Source organism: Thunnus maccoyii, chromosome 19 (genome assembly GCF_910596095.1).
Source record: "Thunnus maccoyii chromosome 19, fThuMac1.1, whole genome shotgun sequence".
Lineage (NCBI taxonomy): Eukaryota > Metazoa > Chordata > Actinopteri > Scombriformes > Scombridae > Thunnus > Thunnus maccoyii.
Window position 1 is genome coordinate 27038234 of NC_056551.1, and position 18307 is coordinate 27056540.

Below are 18307 nucleotides of genomic sequence, written 5' to 3' on the forward strand. Positions count from 1 at the left end.
GGCTAAAAAAGTCTTGATCAGTATTTCTTATCATGTTGATGTATTTTGAATGTTTAGTTTGGATGATGTGAATTATGTCTTTCAAGGATCACAGGATTTAGTTGTAATGATATCTACATGTGTTAATTTTTGTTTTAGACAATCCCTCAATCAAACAAAGTTATGTAAAATGGATGTTGTTGTAATGCTGCTGACTAAAGCTCAGAGGACTATTATTACAAGTAGGAAACAGATCAAAATACTCACAGCTGAAAGGAACAGAGTGCAGCTCACATTTGAGTTTCAGATGTAGTCAAATTATAGTTTGTTCCTGCATGTAAACCTGCATACTTCTGCTTTTCACATGTTTTCATATTGTCACTTGACAACAGGAGAAGACACATCATCGCAAGCCATCCCTGGACGTCTGTCTGATATAGAGAGCTCAGGTGGGGAGCATTCTCAATTTCACTAACTTGAAACTGATCTTTTTTAATTTTAATTTATTTCTTGGGATTGTCCTAATTTCTTTCTATCCTATTTTAACCACTTCATTAAAGTTCATATGATGGGATGGTCCCAGTGAGGGTACAGTAGCTACATAATGTTTCCTTTTTATGTAGTTATATTAGTTATATATATTTAGTAATATTGCTTCCTTCTGTATCCATTCATGACAATGAAACATGTTCATGTTTCTGCTTCATGTCTAATTTGTCTAACCACCAGATCTACTAAGTGAGTGACTGAAAATACATCCTCCTAATATATAACATTCAGTTGTAATTCTAATGTTTACTATGTCTCCTTCTACCATCAGCTGTGCTTTACCATGTACTATACCTTCACCTCAGCCTCTCTTTACCCTTTAGTAATTTCACCACCAAAAACAAAAGAAAAGAAAACATGTCTAACTTCACCAACTACACACAAATGAATTATAAGAGGAAAACATTACTACATGACAGATCAGAACTATACTGAATTATTGCCATATGCACTAACATGTTGTATTCACATCTGCCTTTTAGGGTGTATATATATACTTATTTGTTTATGAAACATGTAATGTGCAATTTTGTTTGAAAAGAAAATGTTTTCTAAGCAGTATGAAACTCAAACCTCTCCCTCCACAATCAACCTCTATCCAAATATTATTCACTATTTAAGCCCTACATTTATGCAACTAATTTGCAATAACTATTTTCATTCACTTGTAGCATTCAGTGCCAATGCATGAAGTAGTGTGATGTTCATATAATGCAAAGAAAAGAAACTGATCTTTTTTAATTTTAATTTATTTCTTGGAATTTTCCCAATTTCTTTCTGCCCCTTTTTAACCAGTTAATAAAAGATCAAATTATGGGATGGTCCCAGTGAGGCTACAGTACATAATGTTTCTGCTCATTATATTTAATTATATTGCTTTATTCCGTATTCATTCAAATATAAAAATTGCGGGGAAAAAAACCTACATTGTGCTTTTTTATTTGGCGTGAATCACATCCTCTGTCCTGTACTTCTCACACCTCTGCTGATATTGCTGCAAAGCTACAGACAGTAGACCTACAAAATCCCTGTTTGTAGTTATATTGCTTTATTCTGTGTTCATTCAAATGTAAAAATAGAGGGTGAAAAACAACAGTATGCTTGTTTATTTGGCATGAACCACATCCCCTGTCCTGTGCCTCTTACACTTCCCCTCATATGGCTGCGAAGTTATTCTGCATAGTAGTAGTATACCCCCCTTTATGTGTGTAAATCTCTTTATCTTTTGTTATTCCAGGTCAAGGTCTAACACTTGTACGAGGTGAGTGACCGCAAATAAATTCTACTAATATATTACATTCAGTTATAAATCTAATGTTTACAATGTCTACTTCTACCATCAGCTGTGCTTTACCATGTACTATACCTTCACCTCAGCCTCCCTTTACCTCAAGCTCACTTTTCACTGTCTGATCTATTCATGTTTGTAGCAGCACCAAAGTCAACATCTTATTCAAAATGAGATGAAACGAACATAGAATTCAAATGGAAATGATGTACTCTTTGCACAAAAAATGGCATGAGTGTGTTTCCTCAATTTCACTAACTTGGATACCCAAGTTTTGGGAAATTGCAGTAGTTTCACCACCAAAAAGAAAAGAAAAAAAGAAATATGTCTAACTCCACCAACTACACACGAATAAACTATAGGAGGAAAAAATTACTACATGATAATCAGGTCAGAAATATATTGAATTATTGCCATACACGCTAACATGTAGTATTCATGTATGGTTTTTAGGTTGTATTTATATATAGTTTTTTATGTATTAAACATGTAATGTGCAATTTTGGTTGAAAAGAAGTCAGTTTAGATGGAAATGGATGCTTTAATAAAACAAAACAAAAAACCTACAAAATCCCTGTTTGTAATGTCTGTATATTTATGTTATTCTGCATAGTAGTAGTATACACTCCTTTATTACATGTGTGTAAATCTCTTTGTCTTTTGTTATTCCAGTTGAATATGAACCAGGTGAGTGAATGCAAATAAATTCTCCTAATATATAACATTCAGTTGTAATTCTAATATTCACAATTTCTACTTCTAACATCAGCTGTGCTTTACCATGTACTATACCTTCACCTCAGCCTCCCTTTACCTTAAACTCACTTTTCACTGTCTAATATATATTCATGTTTGTTGCAGCACCAAAGTCAACATCTTATCCAAAATTACATGAAATTAACACAGAATTTAAATGGAAATGATGTACTCTTTGCACAAAAAGTGACATAAGTGTGTTTTCTCAATTTCACTAACTTAAAACTGATCTTTTTTAATCTTAATTTATTTCTTGGAATTGTCCTAATTTCTTTCTGCCCTATTTTAACCAGTTAATTAAAGTTCATATGATGGGATGGTCCCAGTGAGGGTACAGTAGCTACATAATGTTTCCTTTCTATGTAGTTATATTAGTTATATATTTAGTAATATTGCTTCATTCTGTATCCATTCGTGACAAAGACACATGTTCATGTTTTTGCTTCATGTCTAATTTGTCTAAAGTGCCTGTAAAGCAAGTTATGCACAAAGTCAGATTTCAGATTTTTTTTGAACTGATGTGGTGTTTTGCTCTGTTCATCCTCTTTCCAGCCTCTTTGCCAAGATATACTGTAGGAAAGAATAAACATTACAATTAACAATAGCAATAGAATTAGAATAGAATTATTAACAATAGAATATCTCATTGCATCTTCCCTGTGCTGGGCCAAAAAAAGTCTTGATCAGTATTTCTTATCATGTTGATGTGTTTTGAATGTTTAGTTTGGATGATGTGAATTATGTCTTTCAAGGATCACAGGATTTAGTTGTAATGATATCTACATGTGTTAATTTTTGTTTTAGACAATCCCTCAATCAAACAAAGTTAGTGTGGAGAATTTAAACATGAAATTTATTTTTCAAAAGTCAGTATTTTGAACAGTCACATTTCATAAGAGCTGATATTAGCAGCTTTCTCCTTCACAGGAACAAGTAGGTTACTGGTAGTGATAGTAAGGAGGCAGTTTGAGCATGATATTGTCTGGAAGGGATTATTTGGTGCTTCTGGTTTTATGGAATGAAATGTGAGATTATTATATAGTTGTCACAAGCAGGCCAAAAAAACTTTTCATTAAAGTTGAATAGGTCACAATTTTACCATTGTTGGTAAACTGAGACTTCATTTGCTCTATCTAGTGTAATATGTACACTTCTGGCAGTCTGAAGTGTACTCTATAAAACATCTAACCTACTTATGCTATTTATGCATCTTATTTGTACATTCATCAATATAACGAGCCTCTCATACCGCTGTGTGTTTTTCTGTTCGTTGACTCGACGGGTGGAAGAAGCAAATCAACATTGTTTATGGGGTATTTTTACATATTTCTCAAGAACCACTCATCCAAACGACTTCACACATCAACATTGCACTTCCTTGATTCCCAGCAATACACCTGCCAGGTACGAAGTAGATCGAATGAAGAGTTCTCAAGTTATAGGCTGGATGAGAATTACTTTGATCAAAATATATAATAAAGTTATATGTAAAATGGATGTTGTTGTAATGCTGCTGACTAAAGCTCAGAGGACTATTATTACAAGTAGGAAACAGATCAAAATGCTCACAGCTGAAAGGAACAGAGTGCAGCTCACATTTGAGTTTCAGATGTAGTCAAATTATAGTTTGTTCCTGCATGTAAACCTGCATACTTCTGCTTTTCACATGTTTTCATATTGTCACTTCACAACAGTGCAAGCCATCCCTGGACGTCAGCCTGATATAGAGAGCTCAGGTGGGGAGCATTCTCAATTTCACTAACTTGAAACTGATCTTTTTTAATTTTAATTTATTTCTTGGGATTGTCCTAATTTCTTTCTATCCTATTTTAACCACTTCATTAAAGTTCATATGATGGGATGGTCCCAGTGAGGTTACAGTAGCTACATAATGTTTCCTTTTTATGTAGTTATATTAGTTATATATATTTAGTAATATTGCTTCATTCTGTATCCATTCATGACAATGAAACATGTTCATGTTTTTGCTTCATGTCTAATTTGTCTAACCACTAGATCTACTAAGTGAGTGACTGCAAATACATCCTCCTAATATATAACATTCAGTTGTAATTCGAATGTTTACTATGTCTCCTTCTACCATCAGCTGTGCTTTACCATGTACTATACCTTCACCTCAGCCTCCCTTTACCCTTTAGTAATTTCACCACCAAAAACAAAAGAAAAGAAAACATGTCTAACTTCACCAACTACACACAAATGAATTATAAGAGGAAAACATTATTACATGACAGATCAGAACTATACTGAATTATTGCCATATGCACTAACATGTTGTATTCACATCTGCCTTTTAGGGTGTATATATATACTTATTTGTTTATGAAACATGTAATGCGCAATTTAATTTGAAAAGAAAATGTTTTTTCTAAGCAGTATGAAACTCAAACCTCTCCCACCACAATCAACCTCTGTCCAAATATTATTCACTATTTAAGCCCTACATTTATGCAACTAATTTGCAATAACTATTTTCATTCACTTGTAGCATTCAGTGCCAATGCATGAAGTAGTGTGATGTTCATATAATGCAAAGAAAAGAAACTGATCTTTTATAATCATAATTTATTTTGTGGAATTTTCCCATTTTATTTTTATCCTATTTTAACCAGTTAATTAAAGCTCAAATAATGGGATAGTCCCATTGAGGCTACAGTACATAATGCTTCTGCGCATTATATTTAGTTATATTGCTTTATTCTGTATTCATTCAAATGTAAAACTAGAGGGGAAAAAAACATTATGCTTTTTTATACGATGTGAACCACATCTCCTGTCCTGTACCTCTTACACCTCCGCTGATATTGCTGCAAAGCTACAACCAGTTTAGATGGAAATGGATGTTTTAATAAAACAAATCAAAGAATCTACAAAATCCCTGTTTGTAATGTGTGTATAAACATGTTATTCTGCATAATAGTAGTATACACTCCTTTATTACATGCGTGTAAATTTCTTTGTCTTTTGTTATTCTAGGTCAAGGTCCACCACGTGAGTGACTGTAAAATAAATTCTACTAATATATAACATTCAGCTGTAATTCTAATGTTTACAATGTCTACTTCTACCATCAGCTGTGCTTTACCATGTACTATACCTTCACCTCAGCCTCCCTTTACCTCAAACTCACTTTCCACTGTCTGATATATTCATGTTTGTTGCAGCACCAAAGTCAACATCTTATCCAAAATTACATGAAATTAACACAGAATTTAAATGGAAATGATGTACTCTTTGCACAAAAAGTGACATAAGTGTGTTTTCTCAATTTCACTAAATAGAAACTGATCTTTTTTAATTTTAATTTATTTCTTGGAATTTTCCCAATTTCTTTTTGTCCCTTTTTAACCAGTTAATTGAAGTTTAGATTATGGGATGGTCCCAGTGAGGATACAGTAGCTACATAATGTTTCCTTTCTATGTAGTTATATTAGTTATATATTTAGTAATATTGCTTCATTCTGTATTCATTCGTGACAAAGACATGTTCATGTTTTTGCTTCATGTCTAATTTGTCTAAAGTGCCTGTAAAGCAAGTTATGCACAAAGTCAGATTTTTGATTTTTTTGAACTGATGTGGTGTTTTGCTCTGTTCATCCTCTTTCCAGCCTCTTTGTCAAGATATACTGTAGGAAAGAATAAACATTACAATTAACAATAGCAATAGAATTAGAATAGAATTATTAACAATAGAATATCTCATTGCATCTTCCCTGTGCTGGGCCCAAAAAAGTCTTGATCAGTATTTCTTATCATGTTGGTGTGTTTTGAATGTTTAGTTTGGATGATGTGAATTATGTCTTTCAAGGATCACAGGATTTAGTTGTAATGATATCTACATGTGTTAATTTGTGTTTTAGACAATCCCTCAATCAAACAAAGTTAGTGTGGAGAATTTAAACATGAAATTTATTTTTTAAAAGTCAGTATTTTGAACAGTCACATTTCATAAGAGCTGATATTAGCAGCTTTCTCCTTCACAGGAACAAGTAGGTTACTGGTAGTGATAGTAAGGAGGCAGTTTGAGCATGATATTGTCTGGAAGGGATTATTTGGTGCTTCTGGTTTTATGGAATGAAATGTGAGATTATTATATAGTTGTCACAAGCAGGCCAAAAAAACTTTTCATTAAAGTTGAATAGGTCACAATTTAACCATTGTTGGTAAACTGAGACTTCATTTGCTCTATCTAGTGTAATATGTACACTTCTGGCAGTCTGAAGTGTACTTTATAAAACATCTAACCTACTTATGCTATTTGTGCATCTTGTTTGTACATTCATCAATATAACGAGCCTCTGATACCGCTGTGTGTTTTTCTGTTCGTTGACTCGACGGGTGGAAGAAGCAAATCAACATTGTTTATGGGGTATTTTTACATATTTCTCAAGAACCACTCATCCAAACGACTTCACACATCAACATTGCACTTCCTTGATTCCCAGCAATACACCTGCCAGGTACGAAGTAGATCGAATGAAGAGTTCTCAAGTTATAGGCTGGATGAGAATTACTTTGGTAAAAATATATAATAAAGTTATATGTAAAATGGATGTTGTTGTAATGCTGCTGACTAAAGCTCAGAGGACTATTATTACAAGTAGGAAACAGATCAAAATGCTCACAGCTGAAAGGAACAGAGTGCAGCTCACATTTGAGTTTCAGATGTAGTCAAATTATAGTTTGTTCCTGCATGTAAACCTGCATACTTCTGCTTTTCACATGTTTTCATATTGTCACTTCACAGGCCAGAGCCCAGATGGGGTAGAAGTCATACCTCAAGACAAAGAAATCCTGAGCAGTCATCTTACAACTGTCTTCCTCCCAATCATCTACATCATTGTGTTTGTTGTGGGGCTGCCCACCAACGCCATGGCAATATGGGTATTCCTCTTCAGGACCAAGAAAAAGCACCCGTCGTCGATCTACATGGCAAATCTGGCTCTGGCTGACTTGCTCTTTGTCATCTGGGTCCCCCTGAAGATATCATACCACTTCAATGGCAACAACTGGATCTACGGAGAAGGGCTGTGCAAAGTGCTGGTGGCGTTTTTCTACAGCAACATGTACTGCTCCATCGCCTTTATCACCTGCATAAGTATCCAGCGTTACTGGGCAGTGGTCCACCCACTGTCCGAGCAGCAGAGGGACAACCGCATACCCGTTGCTGTCTCCATCACCGTCTGGGTGGTGGTCTGGCTTATCACCATCCCTCTCTACCTGCATGACCAACAGGTCAAAATAACAAACTTCAATCCAAAAATCCTTACCTGCCATGATGTCACCAGGCAAAGTCAGGTGGGAATATCAGCTGGCTACTTCCTGACAATGGGAACTCTGGGATTTGTTGTTCCCACTATTGTGTGCATCATATCCTACATCCTCATGCTCAAAGCTCTCAGGAACAGCATGACAGATGCTGCCATCACCAAGAGGCGACGGAAGGCTGTGTTCTTGATCATCACAGTGTTGGTTATGTTTTTAGTGTGCTTCACCCCCAGTAACATCATGCTGCTGGTACACTATATCCTCCTGTTGAGTGGGGCCGACAACCACCTGTACGGATTTTACATCACCACCCTGTGCCTGGCTAGTCTCAACAGCTGCATCGACCCTTTTGTTTACTACTTTATCTCCAAGGACTTCAGGGATCATGTGAAGAACACGTTCCTCTGCAGGAGTGAGAGAACAGTGAAGAGGATGAAGGTGTCCTACAGGGCTCCGAAAAACTCACAAGAGCAAAACACCACACCTAACTCAGATAACACACAGAGCACTGAATGCTAGTGGATTAATCATTATTAAGCTGTTTTATTCCTGATCATTATCTACCTTCAGATATTGCTTTTCAGTAACACTTAATTTACAGGTCTCTTCATTTGTATAGTAAAATAAAATAAAGTGTTACCTTTTTTTCTTATTCTACTGTGACTTCTTCCACCTCAGGTTTGGTTCAGTACATGTAAGGAAATTTAGGAGTCATCTTTGGCAATGACCTCCTGTTTCAGAGCTTTGAACTGTCTAAATTACTGCTTATATTGTTTTAATACATTTAATTGTCTTTATATCTTTTACAACACACTTGTTTTATGCACTTTGCTTGATGCAGTTTGCTTGATTTCAGCAGGATATGAATGATTGCCTTTATGCAGTTTTAATCTTTTATTCCATGTTGTAATTTGATGAATTTTCTGTCAATGTTTGATGTGTCAGAATTGAGACCCAAACCTAAAATGGGCAAAATTTAGCAGGTTTTATAATGTAATGGATAAAAGTTTGTCTGTGTTTTTTTAAAGTAATAATTTTTGCTTGTATATCTACATTTTAGTTTGTCAATAAAAGTCATTGTCTAACTAGCAGTTTCCTGACTCTGTGGACGGGTCGACATGGGAAAGGTCAATCCAGGTATTTCTCATTTTCAAAACAATCCTGATATTTTAATCTTTGCTCACAATCCAGGGTTATGTTCATCTAAAATTCCCCTCAAAGACAAAATTTCATCCCAATTATTTATTCTGTGTGTAGATGATTTTTCATACCTCTCAGGGCCTGGCGTAATGTCAGAAATGTCTCTTTCTTTGTCCAACTGTAAAAATATCAAGTAAATTGTTGCCATTTTGTGAAAACACACATCATCAACCCTTCTTTGTTTTTTCTTCTTTTCTTTTGAAATGGCATTTTAACACCGTAATTGTTTACTTCAGTTAATGATTGTCACTCAGCTCTTGTTCACTCCTCCTCTGTTACACTGCTGCACAGAATACCACGGGAGGTGAAGGTAAACTTTTACTGAACTTTATTTATCACTGTTCTCAGTTTACACACAACAGCATATGCAACCAATAATACAATTGATTTCTCCCAAAAAAAACTCCTCTTCTCCTCTTCTTTTTAACCCTCTCCACAATTTCCCTACTATGGCAAGTAACCTAGGTCACAAAAAACATGCCCCTCAATACTATTTCCCATTTACTGCCTTACAGCACGTTGAAGAACTTTACTTTAACTGTTACTGTAGATTTCACAAAGCACGTAATAAAAGGCAACTGCAGTTTTCAACATATTAAACATGCAGTTGGAGTTTGTGCTTCCTGTTTGGGTCTTGACAAAAGTAAGAAAATAAAACTTTCTCCAAAGTAATGAAGAGTAAAATCTAATCACTTCCTACCTCCTTCACTACCTCCACTGCAATGACATAACTTACCATGACACAAAATCTCACCATTGGTCCAAATCAGAAGCAGTCTGTTGATTTGCCCATTTCATGTGAGAAAGCTGTGGAAATTTTTGCAAAATTGCAAGCTCTTGCAAATCACAAATAGAGAGAGAGAGAGATTGAATTTGTGTTAATGATTGTGATCTCAAAATCACAATTTCATGGAGGGACTGGCGGAATATTATTATTATTATTATTATTATTATTATTATTATTATTGTTATTATTATTAATATCATCAGTTCAATGCAGAGACTGTACTACATCATCATGCAGGAAACATACAGAGAAAAGACTAGAAATGGTTACACAACTACAGTAGTTGGGGTGATCAGAAATCAGTATAAAAAGTAGTCTGGACATATATGAGGAGGGCAGAAGATGGCTGTTTGTTTTTTTTTAATGTTGTAATCAACATCATGTAAAAATATTTATTTTCCTGACAGGCAGTGAAAACCTGATATCAGATGCACATTTAGCATCATTACATCGACCTTCGTTACGTTGTGTTGAACTTTACTACTTGACTCACTGGATTAAATGGTAACTGCTGTTGTGTTTCCTGCAGGCATATTTCAGAAAGCAGCTCTTCTGCAGCCGCTGGCAAAACTGGAGTCGAGACGTCGTGATCTGCTGAAAACACTCAGTGAGCCTCTGCACGACAGAGAAGCTCTCTCTCTACTGGTGGAAACAGTAAGACCAATGTTCTCAACAGTCAGGGTGAAACCTGTGTGAAGCTATGTGTGGTCCTCCAGAGGTTTCTGAAGGGAACATTTATCACTTACTGGAGACATGATGTATATTTGTGATCTTTAAAAATGAATAAATAGCACATATGAACACGTCAGTAGTGCATTAAGACAGACTTGAAACAACCGGAACCTGTCCTTCAAGGTTTGACTTCATCAGTCAGCAGACACATCTCTTCCTCTGTTTCTTCTCTTCAGTTGGATCAGAGCAGTAAAGGAGTGTCTCCAGCTGTCTCTTCATTCATGGATCTTCTTGATGTTTCTGAAGTCTCCAATTCTCAGAAGGATGCTGCTCACCTGCTAGTCAGCGCCATGGATGGTATGGACTGACACACACTACACACTGATTTGACAGATTCTACAGCACATGATGAATAAAATAAAGATTTTTCTCTGTTATTTTTTCTCCTCAGCTCTACCAGATGATGCTGCAGCTCTTCTGGCTACCTGCAGTCTTGAAACACTGAGAGTCCTCCAGCAGCTGGTTGGTTTATAGTCCCTCCAGGATTTTGCAGTTTTTTGTGATTATTGCAGCAAAAAATGTTTGATTTTGCAGAGACTGTTTGACAATTACGATACTATTGGCAATTTTTTATGCAGTCTTTTTGCGGTAAAATTGCAGGAATTTAGAAAAAGTGCAAGCAAAGGAAAATAATGTGATTTTTAAAAAACCTACTACCAATGAAGAGTCATATGTAATCATTTCCCTCGATAAAAAGCATACTAGATATCACAGAAACAAATATATTTCAGTATTTATTTTTAAATATATATTCTGAACATGAGAACGATGGGCTCAAAGTTATATAAAAAATTAAATATTTTATTAAATAAACTTTCACCTCAACATTAGAACCATACAAAAATTAGTCCATAATGCCATTGAAATAAATGCATTAATGTAAAAAATATAGTTTCATTTCCAAAGTGCCCATTTTTATGTATGAGGTAGATTATGTCCATCTTTGCTATCTGAACAACATCAGCTTGTGTTATTCTGACTAACTGAATCAAACCTCCTTTGGAAACATTTGGGAAATGTTTTGCTCGTCTATGGCATCATTTTTGTTGGTAGGTGAGATTTGTCCATCTTCCACCTGAATACACCTGAATACTTGCTGAATGTGCTGCAATAACGTAAGTTACCACCACACCAAATGCCACAACTGGTCAAAATCACAAGCAAATCCCAAGTGATTTGGCCATTTCACGTAGAAAAGTTGTTATTTCATAAAATTGCAAGCTCTCGCAAATATTGTGGAGATTTCTTGAATTTGTGTTAATTATTGCGTTCGCAACATCACAATTTCCTGGAAGGATTGACATACTCTAAATTGTATTGATCTCATCACAGCAACATTCAAGGACATCTTTCTCTGTCTGTCTGTGTCTTGTCTTGTTGTCCAGGTGAACAGTCTAGAGGAGAAAGCTCAGGTCAAACTCCCAGAGTCTCTGCCTGCCTCCCTGCAGGAGGAAGGAGAGCTCCGCTGGGCGGCCGAGCTCCTCTGTTTGACCGATCAGACTCTGACAGAGCTGAGAGATCAGTGGGACAGACAAGATTTCTCACCAGAAGTGCTGCTGGAGCTTCTGTGTCTCATCGTGCAGGGACTCAGCATGATGCAGCTTGAAACACACTCATAATGTGGTCAGCTCTTTTATTATAGAGGTAATATTAAATAAAGGCTTTCACCATTTTTCCATTGTGTCTTAACACAACACTCAGGTGCCCATTTGAACAGTAAAAGAGGTTTTCCAGGCTGTAATCATTCCTCCTCTTCATACTGGCTATTAAAAGATCTCTTTCAAAATCCACAGTGTGTCCACACAGTCATTTTGTGCAAAAATGCATTTAAAAGTTTATCTTAAGCTTATATTAGGCTTTGAGCCTGTCCTCCCAAGAAAAAGGACATTATGGGTTGTAAATTCATGCGTCAAAAATGACCTAGAGTTACATTTGAATGACTGACACCATCTAGTGGCCGTAGTAATTAAGACCCAGGGAAGTGATGCTGTTCAGGTGACATTAGGTGACTTCCTTAGTAGGAGGAGGCAGGTTGGGTAGATAGCAAGATAATTGGTTTTAAGGGCAATAATGGACTTAGGGGAAGGAGACCGCTATTTGCTTCACGTTTCAACCATGAGTGTCATGTTTAAGGAGGAAGAAACCACATTTCAAGTGATCATTTTAACCAAGTGGTTTTTGTGTCTAAACCTAACCAGACCTTAACCACAGAGTTGTCACATCATAAACCATCATTATTTTTTAAAAGTGATTTTTAACGGTTTTGGAAAGTGGCATATTATGCTCCTATTTTGGAAAGCAGTACATTATGCTTCAGTGGGTCGTTCTGGAGTGCAGATAGAATCAACACATTTCCTCCAGAAATAAACTTAGTTTTTGTGGGTGCTATGTCATCCATAATTTGTGTCACTGGCAAATTCTGCCTAGTCAATTAAAGATAATAATATATATATAGGCATTACACTTATCACTACTCAGAGTATACTCCCTAACCATCAAAAATAAGAAAATAAATGCATATAAAAAATATAAGTGATGCAACTTATGCAACTTAACTCTTAGGTATTAATGTAAGACACTACATACTGATTAAGGTAATAGCATTTTAAAGTCTACATTCAATGCTAAGCATATGAGCTAATGACTAACAAATTTCAATAGAAACTCAAGATATAGTAAAATGAAAGCATCCCAATGCATAGTCTAAACCAAAACATTCAAACATTGTTACACGTAGATATCACCACCATAATTCTGAAGAAGTTCAGTCTACAACCCATGTACTTTGCGTACAGTAGAGGGTCACCGCCATGGAGAGGTTACTAGCACTTACGATGTGTGGTGGTATGGAATCCATCTCTTCAACACCCTGGTAGTCATAATATATCATCATTACATCATTTGTCCATCTCACTCTTTCAAACTATTCATCTCCATCTTCCTGTGTCACATGAGACACACACTTATACACTTATGTGTAAGTCATGTTTCACAAATATTTCACTATTATGAGCCTCAACAAAATCATACAACTCTTGTATAGCTAAAAATAGTCTATATTACAACAATAATCATACTTGGAAACAGTCGGGTAGTGGCATACCATAACAGTCAAAGAATCGTCAACAGCATCAGATTTTTCAATACTAAACCATTTTCAGAATCACTTATTTGGGGTTGTTCATGATCCTCCTGACAAATGGTGGCAAGATTTAAAGCTTGCATAGATAGTCATAACCCTTGAGATGATTGATTCCTATCTCCAAACAATCTGCTCACAGACATATTACCAGGTGGTGGGCGTGATGTTCCTCATTTGCCATCCCATTCCTCTGGCATTATGGCAATACAATCTTTGGCCCAGTGACCCATTTGATGACACCTCCAGCAAATATCGCTTTCCTCTTTGTTGTCAGAAGAGAAGCTCCTCGTCCACGGCCTCTGTCAGCTGAAGCATAGTAGGCAGGCAGGACCAGCTGAAGCTTCTTGGCTGCTGTTGGATTTCTTCATTTCTTCATTTATTGGTTTCTTTCATCTTGAACAACAGTCTCAGCCCTTATACAATATCTCTTAATGTCATTCAGTCTGGCACTCTGCCATGCCACACAATGCCTGATAACAATGACTCTTATCTTCGGGCACAGACCATCCACCAGGGTCTGAATGAACTGTCTCTCCCACACAGAATCATTGGTGGTATCGGAAGGTTGATCGTGGCTGCTATGCATAACAAGTTGGAGACAAGGCAGTCAACTGGGTTTGGTAAGGAGAGGTTTTTGCAGTTTCACATGGAGCAGCTGAGTCCCAATTAGCTGGTTTGACTTCTCCCCAGACGAGACCCAACTTGGTAACACAAACATGTTCCAATTCTGCTGAAATAGGTTTGCACTGCACTACCATCTTCTTGAGGGCAGTTGCAAATGTTTTGCCACAAATCTTTCAAAATAGCCTGTAATTCTGTTATCCTCTAGGGTCTATAAACACGTTGAACACTCCCAGCTCCACTGGGGCATTCTAGCATTGGCGCAAGAAATGCACTTTCCAAAGAACCTCTAAATGCTCCTCCTTCTACAGCTATAGATGAAAAATCCAATGTTGGAGTTGACATTTTGGGCTGGTTAGCATTTGCTTTTTTCTGCATTGTTACTGGGCTCCATATAGGAGTACAAAGACATGGTGTCTCTTGAGGTGTCAATGTAGGTGTCTTCAAAGCTTAGTCTAGTAGACCAGTATATGATGGATGTGAATGGTCAGTAGATGGTGCTGCAGCATCTCCTCTGCTATCTGGTGCTATAGATGTTCCTGCTGCAGTTCCACCTCCCACCTGCAGGTGAGAGCCCCAGCTCCTGTCTGTGAAGGATGTCTTCCTGGTGGGCAAGCCAAGAAATCATCCACTGAACACTGACCATAGTTGTTTTAGGGTGGTTGTGAATCATCTGACCTGTATGACAGACCCTTCAACCAATGGCATCCCATTTCCTAAGGCATTCAAACATATACTCATAATCCCAATCAGGAGGCCCTGTAGGATTAGGAGGATTTATAAATTCCTGCAGCAATGCTATCTGAGATTTTTCAAAAGAGCCATCTTGTGGCCATTTTGGGTAAAACTCTGTTACATGATCACAAAAAGGCATTGTATAATAAATTGAGCCTGTCACTTCCTCAACAAGAGCTCTAGGAGTCATCTGAACTCAATCTAGCTCCACATCTCAGTGGAAACCTCCAAATAATGTGGAAATTGTCTGAAAACACTAAACACACATATGAAATAATACACAAAATGCTGCTGGGTTGAAGATTAAAAATGATTATTGTACAATAAGGAGAGAGAACACACACAAAAATTTGCATCAGCTTGTCTCAATGAACAAAGAGCAAAGCTAATCTATTAGAGTTTCTGAAGGTACAAAGAAATGATCTGTGATTGGTCGGTGTATATTATTTTAAACACTTGTGATAGGTAGGCTTTTGGCCTAGTCATGCCACTATCTTTTTCCTCGTTTTCCTCTCCGTGGAAGCCCCTCCCTCTGCCGCTCACTGGTAGGAGGCACACAGATATCACTCTTGATGCATTTTGTCCCATGTGGTTAGGGAACAGGCTTGTCTCCTGGAAGGCATTTTAAACAATCAGTTGCCCAGGCCCTGCAGGCTGGATAACCTGCTTTGAAGGTAACTGTTGTAACTGTTGAGCTCATCACAGTGAAGGCATTGTAAGTTGATAATGCCTCTGGGTTGCCTTGAATGTCCTGTGGTTGCTTGAGATAGCACTGACCTGGGTTACCAGATACTGAGTTGTTTGAGGGTTGTCATAGCCACTGCTGTTTTGCCTGTGTTACCTTGCTGCTAGTTGTGCCTCCTTTTTGTACATGTGTTCATCATTTATAAACTGGATCCAGCTTATAGGTGGATGGCCATGGGAATGTTGGTGCCAACTGCTAGGACTTGCTAATGTTTTTTTATATTTTTGTCTTTTATGTGACCTGACCTCAGCCCCCTTACCTTTTTGCCCCTTTTTCCTAGTGTTCCTGCCAGACGTTGGTGTTCCTCTCCCCTTCACTGCTTCACTGCATGTGGTGGTCTGATGTGATAACTGTTTGCACTTTAACTCTGTCTTTAAAAGTAACCCCCTACATGTCTTGGTCCTAAAGATTTTGAGGTGGTTCACACGTTTTATCTTTTTCTGTAGCGTTCATGGCAAGTTGGCACAAACATTTTACCTCTTTTTAGGACTGTTGTGCTTTTATTGAGTTGTATGAATAAAATTGCACAAAACCTGATTTTATAACTATTGTTCAATAAATTGCCCATCCAGTGTCAGAATTCATGTCTCTGTGTTATTCTGGTACTATCTGCGGGGATCCCAAAATCAAGTTAAATTTCCAACGCCAAGTGGCGTAGTTAACATTGAGGCCCACTAGCCTCATTAATAGGCAGAGCGCCATAAGATGTTATATGATCTAGTCACCTCATGCCTCCTCATTCACCTCATGCATATCACATACAGACGGATGACAAATAAAGGAGAAACATCATTAAGTGTCTTAGTAAGGTGTTGGGCCACCACACACCAAAAGAACAGCTTCAATGAGCCTTGGCATTGATTCTACAAGTCTATGAAACTCTACTGGAGGGATGGAACAACATTCTTCTAAAAGATATTCCCTCATTTGGTGTTTTGATGATGGCGGTGTAGAGTGCTGTCTAACACCTTGGTCCAACATCCCCCATAGGTCTATAATGATGTCTTTCCCATAGATCTAAATGCAGATGCCACTTTAGTCAGTGTTCTTATATTTGCCTGTTCTGTTCATCATAAGCAATAAAGATAGATAGATAAATAAATTGTGCCAACTTTAAACGAAAAGCGATTTGTACATTAAAAGTTAAATGTGGTCTAAGGTACATAAAATATCAAGATAAGTGTGTATACATATATACATATTTATATACATTATCGTTATGGATGAACAATAAGTCACTCAACATATAAAACATTTTACTGAATGGTAATTAGTGTTTTTTTTAGTGCTTGTTAATGAATTCAAATACAGGTCAAATTTGACTCATGAACACTAAAGGTGTAAACATTCAAGAAACTGGACTGTCAGTCCTCAGGGAGCACCAGGCAAGTGAATGAAAGAGTGAAGGCAGGAAAGTGAATTTACATTGTGTGTGTGTGTGTGTGTGTGTGTGTGTGTGTGTGTGGCTAATAAAAAGACAGACTTAACGTGAAAGTTCTCTGTGAAGCTGTGTTTGTGGTGAGTTGAACCTTGAGGTAACACTGTCAGGTGTTACAAATGCCAATTTGTCAGTGATTCTATACAGTAGCATCCATATGATTTAAATAGTAAAAACAATAGAAACATTATAGAGGCTAGAGACAGGATAGTGTAGCGGACCAGTAGAATTAATCAATCCATACATTTTATTCAGAAAACACTGTAAGGGAAAACAAACATACAAACAAACAAGGGGATGATTTGGGAACAGAGCGGAGTGCTGTAACCGAGTTATCTGCTCACCAAATGTGTGTGTTGGTGTGTGTGAAGGAGCATATATGTGCGTGGTTAGTAAGAGGAGAAAGGGGGTGCAGCAGGAAACAAACTGTATGTCACTGTTTTGAGAGCCATAGTTTCCTGCACTGCTATATTCACTTCGTGTGTGTGTGTGTGTGTGTGTGTGTGTGTGTGTGCCTCGCCCTCAGTCCGACTTACAGAGTAGAGGACGGAAGCAGCTTGACCACAAGAGTAAAACAAAGTAGAGAGTCAGTCTGATCTTTCTGCTTTGCATGCTGAGGTTTTTAAGCGTTAAGATCTGAAACTCAGATTTTTAACCGACCGTAAACTCAGTTTGACAGGAAGTAACGAGGACTTCGTGTTTTCGTGTCCACAGAGATGTTTGCAGCTAGAACCAAAGCAATTGTGAAGTGTCTGGGCGCGGAGAGAGATCTCATCTACAACGAAAATGCCAACCAGAAGATTGACGTGCTGACTCTGGTCAAAGTCAGAGTCAAAAAGAGAATCCTCTGGCCAACCGTCGAGTACATGATCAGCAATCAAAAACTGCTCAACCTGCTGCAGGAGCCGGACATCCCCTTAGGTGTGTATTCTGACACAAAACTATATGTAAACAGCAGTAAAAGTACCAAAAATACATTATAAAAATACTTAATTACATGTAGAAGTCTTGTATTTATTATACAGATGATAGGATTCATGTAGCTA

At 37.1% G+C, this 18307-nt stretch overlaps 3 protein-coding genes across 6 annotated transcripts in view; all 3 read left to right on the plus strand.

Moving 5' to 3' along the window:
- LOC121885340 (proteinase-activated receptor 2-like) lies at positions 1-8993 on the plus strand. The gene is made up of 6 exons (XM_042394706.1): positions 1-428; positions 1766-1789; positions 2489-2503; positions 4267-4308; positions 5570-5584; positions 7341-8993. The coding sequence occupies exons 1-6, from the start codon at positions 344-346 to the stop codon at positions 8378-8380; spliced, it is 1221 nt and encodes a 406-aa protein (XP_042250640.1). The 5' UTR covers positions 1-343; the 3' UTR covers positions 8381-8993.
- Positions 7442-18307, plus strand: part of LOC121885342 (proteinase-activated receptor 2-like) — a 25562-nt gene continuing 14696 nt past the window's right edge. Inside the window, 1 exon segment of the mRNA XM_042394708.1 lies at positions 7442-7477. Within this exon segment, the coding sequence (XP_042250642.1) occupies positions 7466-7477 (12 nt within the window). The 5' untranslated portion in view covers positions 7442-7465.
- The window catches only part of LOC121885338, a 36868-nt gene continuing 36223 nt past the window's right edge, over positions 17663-18307 (plus strand). Inside the window, exons 1-2 of one of the 4 annotated variants that reach the window (XM_042394705.1) lie at positions 17663-17689; positions 17976-18182. In XM_042394705.1, the coding sequence (XP_042250639.1) occupies positions 17978-18182 (205 nt within the window). In that variant the 5' untranslated portion in view covers positions 17663-17689; positions 17976-17977. Of the gene's footprint in view, positions 17690-17743; positions 18183-18307 lie in introns of those variants that run through there. The other 3 variants (XM_042394703.1, XM_042394704.1, XM_042394702.1) reach the window with 3 other exon arrangements.

Excerpts from the sequence above, each read along its gene's own strand:
- LOC121885340 (XM_042394706.1), top strand. The coding sequence starts at position 344 with ATGTTTTCATATTGTCACTTGACAACAGGAGAAGACACATCATCGCAA. Across the intron at positions 429-1,765 it reads GTCTGATATAGAGAGCTCAG|GTCAAGGTCTAACACTTGTA; the intron begins GTGGGGAGCATT and ends TTGTTATTCCAG.